The sequence below is a fragment of the Orcinus orca genome, chromosome 8 (assembly GCF_937001465.1).
Source record: "Orcinus orca chromosome 8, mOrcOrc1.1, whole genome shotgun sequence".
Taxonomy (NCBI): domain Eukaryota; kingdom Metazoa; phylum Chordata; class Mammalia; order Artiodactyla; family Delphinidae; genus Orcinus; species Orcinus orca.
The window spans coordinates 71,512,209-71,527,945 of record NC_064566.1 but is presented as its reverse complement, the minus strand read 5'-3'; the positions used below and the strand labels follow the sequence as shown (position 1 = coordinate 71,527,945).

General features: G+C 39.1%; 1 protein-coding gene across 1 annotated transcript in view; it reads left to right on the top strand.

Annotated features, from left to right (window-relative positions):
* The window catches only part of MAML2 (mastermind like transcriptional coactivator 2), a 361,930-nt gene that overhangs the window by 338,652 nt on the left and 7,541 nt on the right, over window positions 1-15,737 (top strand). The window contains exons 3-4 of the mRNA XM_004265453.4: window positions 7,857-8,060; window positions 13,804-13,915. Of these exons, the coding sequence (XP_004265501.1) occupies window positions 7,857-8,060; window positions 13,804-13,915 (316 nt within the window). The remainder of the gene's footprint in view (window positions 1-7,856; window positions 8,061-13,803; window positions 13,916-15,737) is intronic.

The window sequence follows — 15,737 nt, the reverse complement described above, 5'->3', positions numbered from 1 at the left end:
ATTAATCTAAATACCTCCTTCTGTGTTTGCATATTCTACGTTTCAACATCTCCCCTACCCCCCTCACCCCCACAAGCCAGTTCTATCAGACAAGCTATAATTCTCTCAAGCAAATAGACTTTATTCCATTCATTTCTCCTTAATGTATTTTCCTGGATTTGGATATGGTTCTTCATCTTTTCGTTAGGTCTTGTGATTTTGTACAAGTCAATTCCTTAACGTTTCTGGGCAGTGTTTTCAACTGTAAAATGCAGTTGGATAAAAGATGTGTAAGTTGCTTTTCAGTTTCTGCTGTTTGTAATGGTGGCTGGAGTGAAGGGCTATTGTGAACAGATGTCATTATAGATATTTTTTATTCTCAACTTGCCTGTTCCTTCCAAGGATTGCTGGGTACTTTCTCTAAGGCATTTTATCAATTTAATGGAAAAGACCAAAGTACTTAGCCTGACTTGGCTAGTACAGCCAAATAGAGCAAGGGTCAGAACATTTTTTTCCATAGAGGGCCAGATAGTAAATATTTTAGGCTTGTGGGTCATAACGTCTCTGTCACAGCTATTCAACTCTGTCGTAGCGGGGAAGCAGCCACAGACAATATATAAATGAATGTGTATGGCTATGTTCCAATAAAATTTTATTTACCAAAAAAGGTAGCAAGTTGGATTTGACTGGTCATGTCATAGTTTAATGACCCTTGAAATAAATGACTGGAAAAAAAAATAGATAAATAAATAAATGACTGGAAATCTGAAGACAGCAGTGTTTTGTCCCTTCAGTCTTTCTGTGTAAAAGTTGTTTCCTGGATGATTTCCTGATCATTGTTTTGTTGTCGCTGTCATTACTGTTGCTGTGTGTCAGCCACTCCCAGCCACCTCACCATCCATATGCCCCAGATAAATAACTGAAGTGGGCCTGCCATCTTGTAGGGAATCTGAAACAGCTAAGGCAACTTGCTTCTCAGGCATAGAGATAAATAAATGGCTTCATAAGCAGACAGTTCAGAAGATGCATAGCCTGGAGGAACAGTTGAGCAGTGAGTTCATGGAGACAGGGAAAGAAGAAAAGAGGGAAAGAGACAAGCTGGGGGGAGGGGGAGAAAGACTGAATAGCAAATCAGTTTGTGAGATCTACTGTACAGACTTGCCCAGCTGGGTACTTTATCTTGAATTTGTTTTGCAAATTGCAGATGCCTAGCTCTGGAAGCCAAGAAAAAGAAAGGGCAGTCATTCCACGCCAAAACACTCTCATGGATCCCAAGTAACTTACATTACTTCATTTTTGTAGGGAAAAAAATCATTATATATTCCCCTTCCAAAATAAGAGAAACAGAGAGCCATTTTACCCAGATGCCCAAAACAAGACAAATATTTTTTAGAGGTTTTTTTTTTAATATTAAGAGAACAATACTTATCTGATAACTGCTTGCTTTGTGAAAATTTCTATGTCACTGTTCAGCCCACAAAACTGCTTTAATAGTAAAACTGACTGAATTCAGTGAGTATTAATATTTCAACATACTTCAGTGAAACCAGGGATATTTCTGTTTGCTGCTTTAGGACATGTCTAATGGGACCCCATTTTACCTTTTGCTGAAATCAACCTACTTCACAGAACACTCACGTTCCATTAAAATGAAACAGGCAATCCTAGCATTTTTATTAGTTAACATTTTTTAATAAGATATCTCACATATTGACCATGATTTACAGAGCCATTTTATCAAAGTCAGACCTAGGGGCCAGGCCTTCACTCTGGTGTTTGTTACTGAGATTCACAAGGTTTTCTTCATACATACTCTTTCTTTAAATATTTATGCCTGAAATTTTAAAGAAAAGGGTATTGGTGAATTCACTGTTAGGGCTAGAATAATGAGGTTTGGTTCTAATTTTTAATTTGGACATTCTTTTCAAAAGGACTTAAAAATGGCTTTAAGAGAAATGTAGGTGATAAGGAGGACAGGTGATTTGTCCTCTAAGGAAAAGGGTTTTCCATTTTAAAGAGTTCCCTTAATTTTCTGCCAAATTTTAGAGACATGGTTTGTGATCTTGTTAAGTTAGTACTTCCTGTGCTGATCCATGAACAAGCTCTTAAGTCAACAAAGTAACACATTTGGGAAAGCATTCGTTTACCATATTTTCCATACATTAAAATATGCATCCAGCTTCCTATAAATGTAAATCAACCTTACACACTGCCTCTCACTTGTGAGCATGTTTTGATTTATCCAGCTAAAAGGTTTGGTCATCGTATACATGATTTACCAGATGGTCTTCTAACCTCCTTGAGACCATTCTGGAAAATAAATTTCCCATCCATAGTCCAGTTGGAAAACTTGGAAGTATAGACATGCTGCAGAGTTTTCCAGCAGGCTGAGTGGTCTTTGATCCCTAAGGCCTGAAGAATGCATGATGTATAATATTGGGTTGGCCAAAAAGTTCATTTGATTTGAAGTAAAAATAAAAGACACATTTTTCATTTTCACCAAGAATTTTATTGAACAATGTATTCACTAACCCAATGAACTTTTTGGCGAACCCAATAGATGCTCAACAAATATCTGTTGAATGAATGATTAAGGGTAGAGTGAAGATAATAATTCTAAAGATATAGTTTGATTATTGGCAGAATTTTATTAAAAAGATATAGAAATGCTTTCATTGGTCTAGCAGTCCTGTGCTGGATTAAAACAAGGATTAAGAAGGTTTAATCATATTTAAGCACTTGGCATACTACCCTAACTCAGTGGCTTAGCCAATACTATAAAAGAACTTCAAAATCTTAAATACACATCACACACATACACACACACTCACATAGATGTGGAAAACTATCTATAAGTGCATATTAAATGTAAATTTATATTAAATCCTAGGATGATAGGATCAGAAGCCTGTTTTGTACGTTAGCATCAAATACCGTAATTTATTGGTAGAAACAGAAAAAAAAAACACAAAATGAAAGATCATTTAAGTTCATGATTTGAAAGAGACTCTAGAAATCTGAGTTTTCTAGCATATAAAAGTAGCCTAATTCATTCACAACCACACACACACACAGACACACACACACACACACTCTTTCATCTATGAGCTGAGGATGTGCCATTTTTACCATGGCCTTCACAAGCAATTGAGGAGAAAATGAGTGTTGAGGGAGAAACAGATGATTTCTATTAAGTCAAGTTCTACATGGGCTGAGTGTAAGGCAAAGAGTGAGGCTGAATATGGAAATCAAAGCCAATGCATGGGAGCATATTTTTCTTTCAAAATATTTTATGTACTAAAGTTTGCACAACATCTTGGCAATGACAGCAAGCCTGTGTAAGGAGGTGTTTTGTGTTTCACAGCTAACATAAGGGCAAAAAAATGTATCAGCAGCCAAATATTACTTCCATCATGAGTGGAAAGAATGTGTATGGTAGAGTACATGGTAAGGCCCATGGGCTAAAAACTACAAGGTTTGAAAATCTACAAAATTTGAAAAGAGAGCTTATCTCTTATTTTAATATCTTTGGTATTGTAAAGGAATGAAACTAAATTTAGTACGGTCCATCTGTTTGATTAGAGAGAGAAAGACAGAGTTACATTTTCTTGGCATGCAGATCTTTTATAAATCTTAGCAGAGGGTAGTTTTGCAGATTTCACTGGAAATTATTTTGATGATGTTCACTGATTCTGCCAAAGTAAGCATTCTGTCACCTCTTTTCTTTCTCTTCATTCTTCCCCTTTGTAAATACTTTTTTGATCTTTAGAAAATAGAAAACTGCCTGTCACATAGTAGATATTCCGTAAAATTTATCAAATTTATTAATGGATGGATGGATACATGGGTGACTAGACGAACCATTAGAAGATGTGGATTTTAATCCTAAGGCACTAGTAGGTATCATACCACCTAATGGAAATGACTATGCATTGCTTTTTAATGCAGTAACCTTGAGTGAGTGTGTCCATGGGCTTTGTGATGTGTGTATCTTATAAGCCAGAGATTCTTTTTTTTTTTTTTTTTTTTGCGGTATGCGGGCCTCTCACCGCTGCGGCCTCTCCCGCTGCGGAGCACAGGCTCCGGACGCGCAGGCTCAGCGGCCATGGCTCACGGGCGCAGCCGCTCCGCGGCATGTGGGATCCTCCCGGACCGGGGCACGAACCCGTGTCCCCTGCATCGGCAGGCGGACTCCCAACCACTGCGCCACCAGGGAAGCCCCAGAGATTCTTTTTTTAATTGTAGTTGATTTACAATGTTGTGTTAGTTTCTGGTGTACAGCAAAGTGATTCAGTTATATATATATAGTTTATACAAGATATTATATAAACCATTATAGTTTATTACAAGATATTGAATATAGTTCCTTGTGCCTACAGTAGGACCTTGTTGTTTTATTTTATGTATAGTAGTGTGTATCTGCTGATCCCAGACTCCTAATTTATCCCTTATCCCACCCCCTTTCCCCTTTGGTAACCATAAGTTTGTTTTCTGTCTGTGAATCTGTTTCTGTTTTGTAAATAAGTTCATTTGTATCATTTTTTAGATTCCACATATAAGTGATATATGATATTTGTCTTTCTCTGTCTGACTTACCTGATCTCTAGGTCCATCCATGTTGCTGCAAATGGCATTATTTCATTCTTTTTTATGGCTGAGTAATATTACACTGTGTGTGCGTATGTGTCACATCTTCTGTATCCATTCATCTGTCGATGGGCACTTAGGTTGCTTCCATGTTTTGGCTATTGTAAATAGTGCTGCTATGAACATTGGGGTGCATATATCTTTTTGAATTAGAGTTTTCACCTTTTCCAGATATATGCCCAGGAGTGGGATTGCTGGATCATATGGTAGCTCTATTTTTATTTTTTTAAGGAACCTCCATACTGTTCTCCATAGTGGCTGCACCAATTTTCATTCCCAACAGTGTAGAGGGTTCCCTTTTCTCCACACCCTCTCCAGCATTTATTGTTTGTAGACTTTTTGATGATGGCCATTCTGACCAGTGTGAGATGATACCTCTTTTTAGTTTTGATTTGCAGTTCTTTAATAATTAGCAATGTTGAGCATCTTTTCATGTGCCTTTTGGCCATCTGTAAGTCATCTTTAAAATATAAGCCAGAGGGCTTCCCTGGTAGCGCAGTGGTTGAGAGTCCGCCTGCCGTTGCAGGGGATGTGGGTTCGTGCCCCAGTCCAGGAGGATCCCACATGCCGTGGAGCGGCTGGGCCCATGATCCATGGCCGCTGAGCCTGCGCGTCCGGAGCCTGTGCTCCGCAACGGGAGAGGCCACAACAGTGAGAGGCCAGCGTACCGCAAAAAAAAATTAAATTAAAATATAAGCCAGAGATCTTAACTTCAAATGCCTACATGGACCAAGCAAGTAATAGAAATGAGGGAAAAGGGTGGGTATAATAAAATGAGGAATAGTGGAGACTGTGGCCAACTGGAGAGCACAAGGGCCTACCTGTGTTTAAAATATGATGGGAGCCAAACATACCACATGTGCAGTCAAGTACACTTACACCATAAGCTCCTTCACAGAAATAATTGTTTCTAAAATATCTCTGCCATACACAAAATAATACAAAGATAAGTAAGAAAAATATTAATTGCTAAAATTTATCTAGAACGTACTAAGTGCCTAGAACTGTTCTAAATTTCACCTGGCCTAATTTTATGTCACGAATGTAATTACATTCATTTTACACATGAGGAAATTAAGACACAATACTTCATAAATCTATATTGGTTGCTCTATATAACAAATAATTGGATATTAAGAAATAAAAAATAGCACAGCACAGAACAAAGTATCAGGGCCCTGAGCTGAGCCCCTAACCCAGATGAAAGAAGCACACTCCAAGAGAGAGTGCTGGTGGCTTGTAGGACATGTGGGGTGAAATCTTTCCCAAGAGCCATGATGGATTTAAAGCTGACAGATCTGACTGGGCATTGAGTGCAGATGTGTTAGGGATCGTTCCTTTCAGCTGCTCAGAGGATGTTCCTACCTCAGAGCTGACTCTAATTATTTTTCATTAACTGGTGAGAAGGACCACCCCCTCCCCATCCCCACACCTCTGCCCTTCTCCCTAAAACACTCCCTTCCAGGCGCCTGATTGAGGGTGACCCCTTAGAACAGTGCTCAGTACACATTTACTGCATGGACAGATGGGTTGACCCAGATTTACAGTAGGAAGCTTTTTCTCCCCAACTCTTCCTGTCTCAACTGAGAGACAATAGAGGACGGTGATTGAGAACTGGAGTTCTGGTGTCAGACAGGCCTGACTTCAAATCTTCCTCAACTACTTACAGCTGAGTGATCTCTCTGAGGCAGGTTTCTCATCTGCAAAATTAGGATGAAAATAATAGTCCTTGCTCATTGTCTCATTGTTCTGTTAGGAGGATGAAATGATATTAATCACATAAAGTGCTAAGCCCAATGACTGGCCTGTAACAAACCTCAGTGCATGGTCATTTTAGGATTATTTTGTATCCCTTTTCCTTGTGGCAGTTGGTGAGCTCTGTAGCCCCAGGGATTATTAAAGCAAGACCACGTTTCCTGCATCCACAGGCTTTGAATTGGTGGCTTTTTTTTTTTTTTTTTTGTAGTTCAGCAGATACTAAAGAAAGAGAAGGCAAGTCCACAAGTGGAGTACCTACTATTTACTGCTCATCAGGCATCATGGGAGTTGCCTTACCTTTTTAACGTCTTGTAACCTCACACAGTCCAGCTGGGAATGAAAGTCGGATTTCATTTCTCCCATATAGCTAGCGTTTCTCAAAGAGCATTCCCTGGATCAATGAGCATTAGAATCACCTGAGTAGGTACCTGATCTGTGGCCTCAGAATTTCTGGAGCAAGGCCCACCTGGGTATCTGCTTCCTAGATGAGTATCATCAAAGTGGGAGGATCTTTCATTTAGTACTTGTATCATTTAATCTAAAACTTGATTCTGTATTTTCTTGTATTTTACATGTAAGCATGTCATTTCTTCCTTAATTAGATGATAAATTCTCCAAAATGAGGACTGTGTTTTCTAGTTTTCTTGTAACCCCAACAGTGCACAGCTCAATCCTAAACACACCAGTTGGGAATTAGTGAAAGCACCTGGCTGGGTTTAGCTTTCTGCCCTGCAGGGTGCTGACCTGTCAATGACTAAACATTGGTAGAGACCTCAAATTAGAATGGCAATTCACCAATACCCAATATTATTTAACACACAATTGTGAGTCTTTGACCAATGCTTCCTTATTGTCAGTTGGTGTTCTTTTACTGATTAATGCACTAAGATTCCCAACTTACTGACCAGGGAGCAAAATTAACAAGTCTCTGAAAGGTGAAGTCCCTAACAAGTTTCAGTGTTTGTGAAACAGAAACTCACAGGTCTTCCTACCTTATCACAGAAAGCTAGGCCCCTTATGTCCAAAATGGTTATTCAACTTTTAAACACATGAATTGAAACGATTTTCATTGCAGGATCAGCAATGATATGGGCTAACCTTAGGGAAAAGGAAGAACTTGTTACTTTATGATGTGTTTGTTCCTGAGCAATTCAGAGGTTTGCCATATGTTTTCATGGTAATTTTCTTTGACGTGCCATAAATACCTTCTGGAATGCGGAGGTTCCACCGTCAGAGTCACGTGGGAGCTTTTCCAGTACCCTAATGTCATTAAACCAGCTGCTTTGGTTGCTGTGATATGCAATTATTTCTTCTACATTTAAAAAGCAATTCTCTGATCTCCAACCCATTAACCACGTTTGATCTTAACAAGTTGAAAAATGTTTGGAATCTAAGCTTATGATCTTTGCGCAAGTTTTTTTTTTTCTTTTAATTCACAGTAGCTTTCCACCCCCTCCCCTTCTCTTTTTTAGGATCAACACTCTGTGGTAGGCCAGAACACAGGCCCCAGTCCAAGTCCCAACCCCTGCTCAAATCCAAACACTGGAAGTGGTTACATGAACTCCCAGCAATCACTGTTGAATCAGCAATTGATGGGAAAGAAACAGACTCTACAGAGGCAGATCATGGAGCAGAAACAGCAGCTTCTCCTCCAGCAGCAGATGCTTGTTGACACGGTAAAACTTTCTCCCAATTTCTACTGCACATACCTATTGGCCCAACAGAGGGAATTCATTATTTTCCATTTCTACTTACTGTGCTTGTCTCTGTGTCCACCTACGGGACAGCCACCAGGGTGTCCTGGCTGTAAGAGAGGCTAAATCTATACATGTAAAGTGCTGCAGGAAAAAAAAAAAACACTTGATTTACCAGCTGCTGGACAGTTGGAATGCATAGGACCTGGGCTGACTAGCCCTGCCCAGCCCAGGAATGTTTAGAGCCACCAACATGGGCATTGGTATCAGGCACAGGAAACCAGTCTTCTCCCATAGCCCCAAGGGGCAGAAAATAGGGGACAAAACTTTAATCAACTCAAATCCAAACTGATTCTAGAGGTGAAAGGGTTTTAAAGCAACTTTAAAAGCCAGTGTGGAGTTTTGAAACTTAAAATTTGGCCTCCAAAATACAAGCATCTCAGAATAGTAGATGTTTTTTAAGGAAACCGAAAATGTATTTCCCACTTTCACCACATTTAAGTGGCCTTACCTTAAAGGCAAGGTCATTATTTCCCACACATTACCCAAGCATTAACCCTACTTCACTATTTATCTGCTTGTCCCTTCTATATTCTCAAACTCCTACATTCAACAACTGCTCCAAACCCTTCCTGCCTCCTAAGACCAAAGCCTTTTCTCCGAATTTTACTCTTTCCCTTCAAACTATTTGGCCAAATGAAAGAAGAAAGAGGCAAGGTTAACCATCTCCAGGTTGATAGAGCCAAGGTACACAGAAAATAAAATTAAAAAATAAATAAATTTATACTCAAGGAGCTTTGCAGTAAGAGTCAGAAACCCAGGGTGTGATAAGCGTATAATTCATTCAGTAAATATTTACTAATTTACAATGGGAATACAGCCATAAACAAGACAATCCTGTCTTTGTCTTTAAGGAGCTTAGAGCCCTCTGGGGATGTCAAATAAATAGGCAATTGTAATACATGTGATTAAATGCTGTGATGTGGGATTACCAGAAGTGGTTTCAGAGAGGAAGTTGTATCTACTGAGGATCTAAAGGTGAAGTAGGAGATGGAGGGAAGAACCGGGGAGGGTCCAGCCAGAAGAACTAGCATATTCAAAGACTCAGGGACAATAAAGTATACTACATATTACATTTGCTGAGGCATGTCACGCGCACAAGGATAGGGAAGTGAAAGGCTAGGAGGCCAGAGATCAGAGACCAGAGGATAAGGCTTGCTAAATCAGAATTTATATTGTTGAAAAGCAATGGAAGGGAATTTCCTGGAGGTCCAGTGGTTAGGACTCTGCACTTCCACTGCTGGGGGCCCCAGTTCAATCCCTCATCAGGGAACTAAGATCCCTGCAAGCTGCACAGTGTGGCCAAAAACAAAAACAAAAAAAGAAAAGCAATGGAGAGGACTTTAAAGCATTTGAAACAAGGAAGCACTAGATTCAGATTTGATTTGCATTATAATAAAGGTATAAACATAGCGAGGGAAAATGTAATGGAGGCAAAGATAAAATCCAGCTTGGAGAGATTGAGGATAGTCTCCCAGAAGAGATAAAATTTGACTTTGACTTTGAAGGACTGTAGGATTCTGATGGATAGAGTGGTCCACCATTCTAGCTGGAGAGTGGGCCAGAGACCGAAAGGTATAGCCTGGGTGTGTATCAGTTGGTTAGTCTGAGATTGTATGATGAAATATTTAATGCATAGTGAAAAGTACAAATCATAACAATCCTTTATGTTTTATAAGGAATGACAAATGGAATTAAGTTTGGAATCCAGAGCATGCGAGAAGAAATAATGAGAAATAAACTTATTTGATCTTGAACAAGGAATAGTGAGAAATAAACTTATAGGTGACCTTGAATGTTGTCCTAAGTTGTAGGGGAACCACTGACTGGATTGCTAAGTGACACAACTAATTTCTACTATAAGTCATAGTTTTGAAATCTCCATTTCCTCCTACCCACTCCCTCCCTTTTTATGATCTTCATAAACAAAATAGCTAAGAAACAAGGGCAGTAGAAGAGAAAAACATACAATCTAAGATTGGCTTACTGGGTACACTTCCATCATTCCCATCAACACTACTAATTTGTTGACTTGTAACAGGCAGAGGTTGAATTTCTGGATTTTCAGCTCTCATTAAAAGGCGAGGAAACATTCCATGAGGGTCCTATACTGGCACTGTCCTAACTCCCATGGAGTCCCAGTTGAGTCACCGCTGGGACAGGTGCAAAGGGCAGTAGCTAAGCTGTGAGAGATGAATGAGAATGAGGCTGCTGTTTTTGTGATTTTTATAAACCATTCACATTTCTTTTTGTTTGGCGGACATTGAGGGTGCCTGTGCTTTTTAGCATATCCAGGAAGAAACAGTCTTTGATGCCACTTTACATTAGCATATGTTTTGTAGTCATTTACAGTCAGTTGGCAAGGCCACACAGGCTCCTAAATTGAGACATTTTCTCATGAAAGTGTATTATCCCGTACTTTCTATTATTTTCCCACCAATGAAGCACAAAGAAGAGAGATGAGTAGTACTTGTTACGATGGACATCATAATTACCAGCACGTTTTGTGCACCTACTATGTGCCAAGCACCATGCTGCGCTTTTACGGTAAAGGATTAATCCTTACAATAGGAGTATGAGAAAGGTCCTAAAATTATCCATATTTTACATTTTGAGATAGCGAAACTGAAGCAGAACAGATGTGGGCAACAGAAGATTATTTCTATATTAGCTTTTTGGGTCCAAGATATTGGGTTATCATGAGACATTAGTTGTGAAGTTAAATTTCATGTTGCACAGAAGCAACCTCAGGGATGGCCTGTGAGTTTACACTTGTGTAGAATGGGGATGTCCTTCTCTGGCAAATGCAGCAGTCTCCATTCAGTGTTGAAGTCTGGTCTTTGCTGCCCCTCAGCACAAAGTGACAGCATGGCAGTTCTTGTCCATGCGCAAGGCCATTAACTCTAACTCATTTGTGAACAAGTACTTTAAGAAACTCAAGTTTCCAGAGCTGTGTATGTTAACACTTTGAACAACCTAAATAACCCCTCAGGAGAATAAAAAGTCAATAAGTAGATTGAACGTATGTAAAAATAAACCCAGATTTGAAATCTAGTCTTTCATGGAGCAGCAAGGGCCTGATTATCACTCACACACATGCGTGAATTCTGTTTTCTACAATAGAAACAACAGAAACACCTCATTGCATAAGAAAATATGATAGATGCTTTTGAAAAAGAGAAGATTTCAGAAAGTCCCATGTTGGCATAAAAATCAAAACTGTCAGCTTGCACAATAGTTTACAGCAGGAATGGTTGCATATTGCCACATTTGGGTTCATGGAACATCTCAAGCTGTTTCTTAAACATTTAGGGTTTGGGCAAAACCAGAAAGAGTTTCACCAACCACTTTTTCCCTTAATTTGTAAACCCATATTTAAAAGAAATGTAATCCATATGCTTCTGATTCATTTACACTTAGCTCATCAAAATTGTGTTTTATATGAATTACTTGATGCCCCCAAATCCCTGTGAGTCTTTCAAGTCTTTTTCCTTAGAAACAAGAATTTGAATTTGGTTTGTTGTTGTTTTAAAGCCACTTTTTTTCCTTTATAGTAGATTTATTCTACTTAGAAGGTTTGGAATTTGTTGGGAAACTGAGAAATACATGGTTTAAGTGGGTTTTAAATTGGGCAGCCCACATTTGGCTTCCATCTAATTAACCCATCTGTTACAAGGTTTTCTTTTCTATTTATTGACTTTTCTATAATTATATTGTTCTCTGTATACCTATGCCAATTATTTTTATCTTCAAAAAAGGGGGTTGCTTTGGGGTTCATGCAAAGTTTCAGTGAAGCCATTCTAAAACCTTCCTGATCCATACTGAGAAACAAAAAAAGAATCTCCTGATGTCCAGAACTGATACAACACTCACAGCCAAGCTATTTTGTTCTCTGTTGGACGTAAACAATTTTACAGAACACTAAGCTCAGACAGGATTGCTCTGAGACCATGATAAAATGAGACAAAAGAAGGCCACTTCATAATTTTGTCTAAAAACAGACATAAACAAGGTCACTGTGCAACTCACAAAATAGGAAAAATTTCCCTCTTTTGCTAAATGCGTGACAAATAATTCTTTACTCAGTCATAGAATCAACCTCACTTTCTGACAGCTTACAACCTAGAACAAATCCTCGCTTCCTTAGACCCTCCCTAAATCACCCAGTCAAAGCCCAGATCCTATAATAGATTCTTTCTAATACGCTCCTGCTGAGACACCCTGTGGTCCCCCGTGATGTGCCTTCTTCCTGGCTCCAGTGAGTGATAAACCCAACAGGTATGTTCCTGTTACTGAATGCAAATTCATGTGCCCTACACACAGCGAGGCCAAACAAACCCAAACGTCAGAGTTTGGAGCAGAGAAAGGTTTACTGCAAGGAGATGGGTGGCTTGTGCCCAAAAAACCCCAAACTCCTTGAAGGGTTTCAGCAAAGGACTTTTAAAGGAAGGTGAGGGAGGGGAATTGTTAGCTGTTGTAAACTTCTTGGCGTCAGAATCCTTTGTTTTTGCAGCTATCCATGTAGGTCAAGTCAGATGTTCCCGTAAACCTCCAACAAGACAAATGTTATTCTCTGTTCTGTAACTTTCTATCTCTATATGAATGGACTCGTAAAGGTCAGAGCCCTGAGAATAGGCTATCCTGTATATTTCAGGCTGTAGGCAACATTCTTTTATAAAAGGTGCAGAGCCAGAGGAGTAAGCACAGGAAAAGGGCCCGATCTAATATGGAGTCAGATTTGTTCTTCCCTCTACATTCCTGGTGGTCTTTGGCTGAGGACACTGACACTATAAAAAGAATGCCCCTGTTTCCTCTGTTAGCCCCCAAACTCACCTATTCTAAAGATCTAAAGGTGGCTGATTCCAGAAGGAAGAAAAGAAGGGAGACTGGGAAATTTCTGGGCTCTGAGAATGGGGTGCAGAGAAACGAAGCAGCAAGAGGCCCTTGCATTGTGTGGCCGGAAAGCCTAAGTTTTTGACTCAGGATTTGGTTTTGGTTCTACCACTGTGGATCTTGGGCAAGTTACTTAACCTAAGGAAGCTTCCATTTCCTTATCTTTTAGGTGGGAATAACCATACTTACTTTCGATGGTTGTTTATGAGGGGGAAAAAAATAGGTAATAGGCACAGAATGCCTATATCAGTATCTGATAAGTTATCTCCTCCAATCTCAGGTTGCCAGATTTAGCAAATAAAAACATAGAATGCCTGAGTGTCCTGCACTTTATCTGGCAATCTTATTCCTACACCTTACACACTTGGTAGGACCAAAATTATATATAGGTACCAAAGTATATCAGGTGTGCTACAAAACAAAACTAGAAATCCTCATCTCAGAATTCATAGAAATTTTGTCCTCGCTGAAAGCTAATTGCAAAATAAAGAAAATGAGAGTATGTTACAAGACCCAAAACACATGTTGAATGTCGAGGAGAGGTAGAAATTACACTTTCATGCAGGAAATTGAAATTGAAAAGTTCTGTCTCTAAATAAGGTCCATGATTCACCACTATGACTGCAAATCATGAATAAAAACTAAGTAAGATCCATGATTCGCAACTATGACTGCAAAATTTTTCTTATATTCTTACTTTTATGAATCTATACATTTTTACAACTGAGAAAGTAACAATGCTGTTTAATATGTTTTCATTTGTGTTTTCAAGGAGAAAATTGCTCCACAAGATCAGATAAACAGACATTTGACAAGGCCACCCCCAGATTATAAAGACCAAAGAAGAAATGTGGGCAACATGCAGCCAACAGCTCAGTATTCTGGTAAGTGTTCTTAAAAATTAATAAAAATCATAACTGTGCAAAGAAGAAAACTGTTCAGTTGTTAGTATTTCCTCCTTCCCCCATCTCATATTTAATTGTAACATCTTTCTTAGACTCCTTCTCTAGCTCCCATTTAACTTTCAGATCAAGACCAAACTGGAATTTATTTTAGTCTACTCATCAGTTTTTCTTGCTTATTTTTGTTCCTTATTCACATATTTCACTGCTCTCAGGACTACCTGTGAGAGTCAAAAAAGCATAAATATTTTCTAACTGCTAAGTTCAACCATTCTCCTCCCAACAGCATATCTTGACCCAGATAGTGTAAGGTAAGCAGACATTTCTCCCTCATAGTCACATTTGTAACTTACATAGTGCCCAATCTTTTCATCTCCACCTTTGGGCTCATCTCCCTAAGACAAGTAGCCCTATCACCAAAAAATAATTGAAAAGCAAATTAAGTCTTTAGGAAGTCTTTCAAAAATACCAAAGGTGGATTGCATTTAAAATATAAAGCAAGAGGGTTCCCTTTTCTCCACACCCTCTCCAGCATTTATTGTTTGTAGATTTTTTGATGATAGCCATTCTGACCTGTGTGAGGTGATACCTCATTGTATCATTAATTTGCATTTCTCTAATGATTAGTGATGTTGAGCATCCTTTCATGTGTTTGTTTGCAATCCGTATATCTTCTTTGGAGAAATGTCTATTTAGGTCTTCTACCCATTTTTGGATTGGTTGGTTGTTTTTGATATTGAGCTGCATGAGCTGCTTGTATATTTTGGAGATTAATCCTTTGTCAGTTGCTTCGTTTGCAAATATTTTCTCCCATTATGAGGGTTGCCTTTTCGTCTTGTTTATGGTTTCCCTTCCTGTGCAAAAGCTTTGAAGTTTCATTAGGTCCCATTTGTTTATTTTTGTTTTATTTCCATTTCTCTAGGAGGTGGGTCAAAAACTTGAGGACATGGGGGAGGGGGAAGGGTAAGCTGGGACGAAGTGAGAGAGTGGCATGGACATATATACACTACCAAATGTAAAATAGGTAGCTAGTGGGAAGCAGCCGCATAGCACAGGGAGATCAGCTCAGTGCTTTGTGAACACCTAGAGGGGTGGGATATGGAGGGATCGAGGGAGACGCAAGAGGGAGGGGATGTGGGGATCTATGTATACGTATAGCTGATTCACTTTGTTATACGGCAGAAACTAACACACCACTGTAAAGCAATTATACTCCAATAAAGATGTTAAAAAAAACAAACAAACAAAAAACCCAAAAAATAAAGCAAAACTTCTTAATGGGTATCAATATAGCCTAGGTGGCAGACGCTACCCCTAAAATCCCTCCCTTCCACTCTCTGAACTCCAAAAGAACCTCTTTTAAACATAACTTTTGCTACCCCTGCCTTCCCCTAGTCAACATCTGTTTGAGCCTTTCTGCCCAGAACTCTCTGCAGCTTGTCATGTAAACTAAGCTTGTCCTCTATTTTCCTAAGTTCTCTCTGCTTAAGGCCATAAAGGAGATTCTCTAAAGAAGGAGGGGCTGTGAATATTTCTGTTTATTAATATTTTCTGGTCCTGTTAAGTGTAGTAATCAATATGTTGTTCTCATTTATTTAAACATTTTCAAATGCACCAGATTGCCTCTTTCCACTAAAATTAGGAACGGGATATATATATTCCACTCTCTAAGATTGCTTTGCTTCAGGGCAAAAGCAGGATTCTCTGAGTCTGTCCTCAAGGAGGTTGAAAGACAATATGGGTATTATTTGGAACATGGCTTCTTATATCATGGCCTATCTGTGGCTTTGGGGGAAGCTAAGAG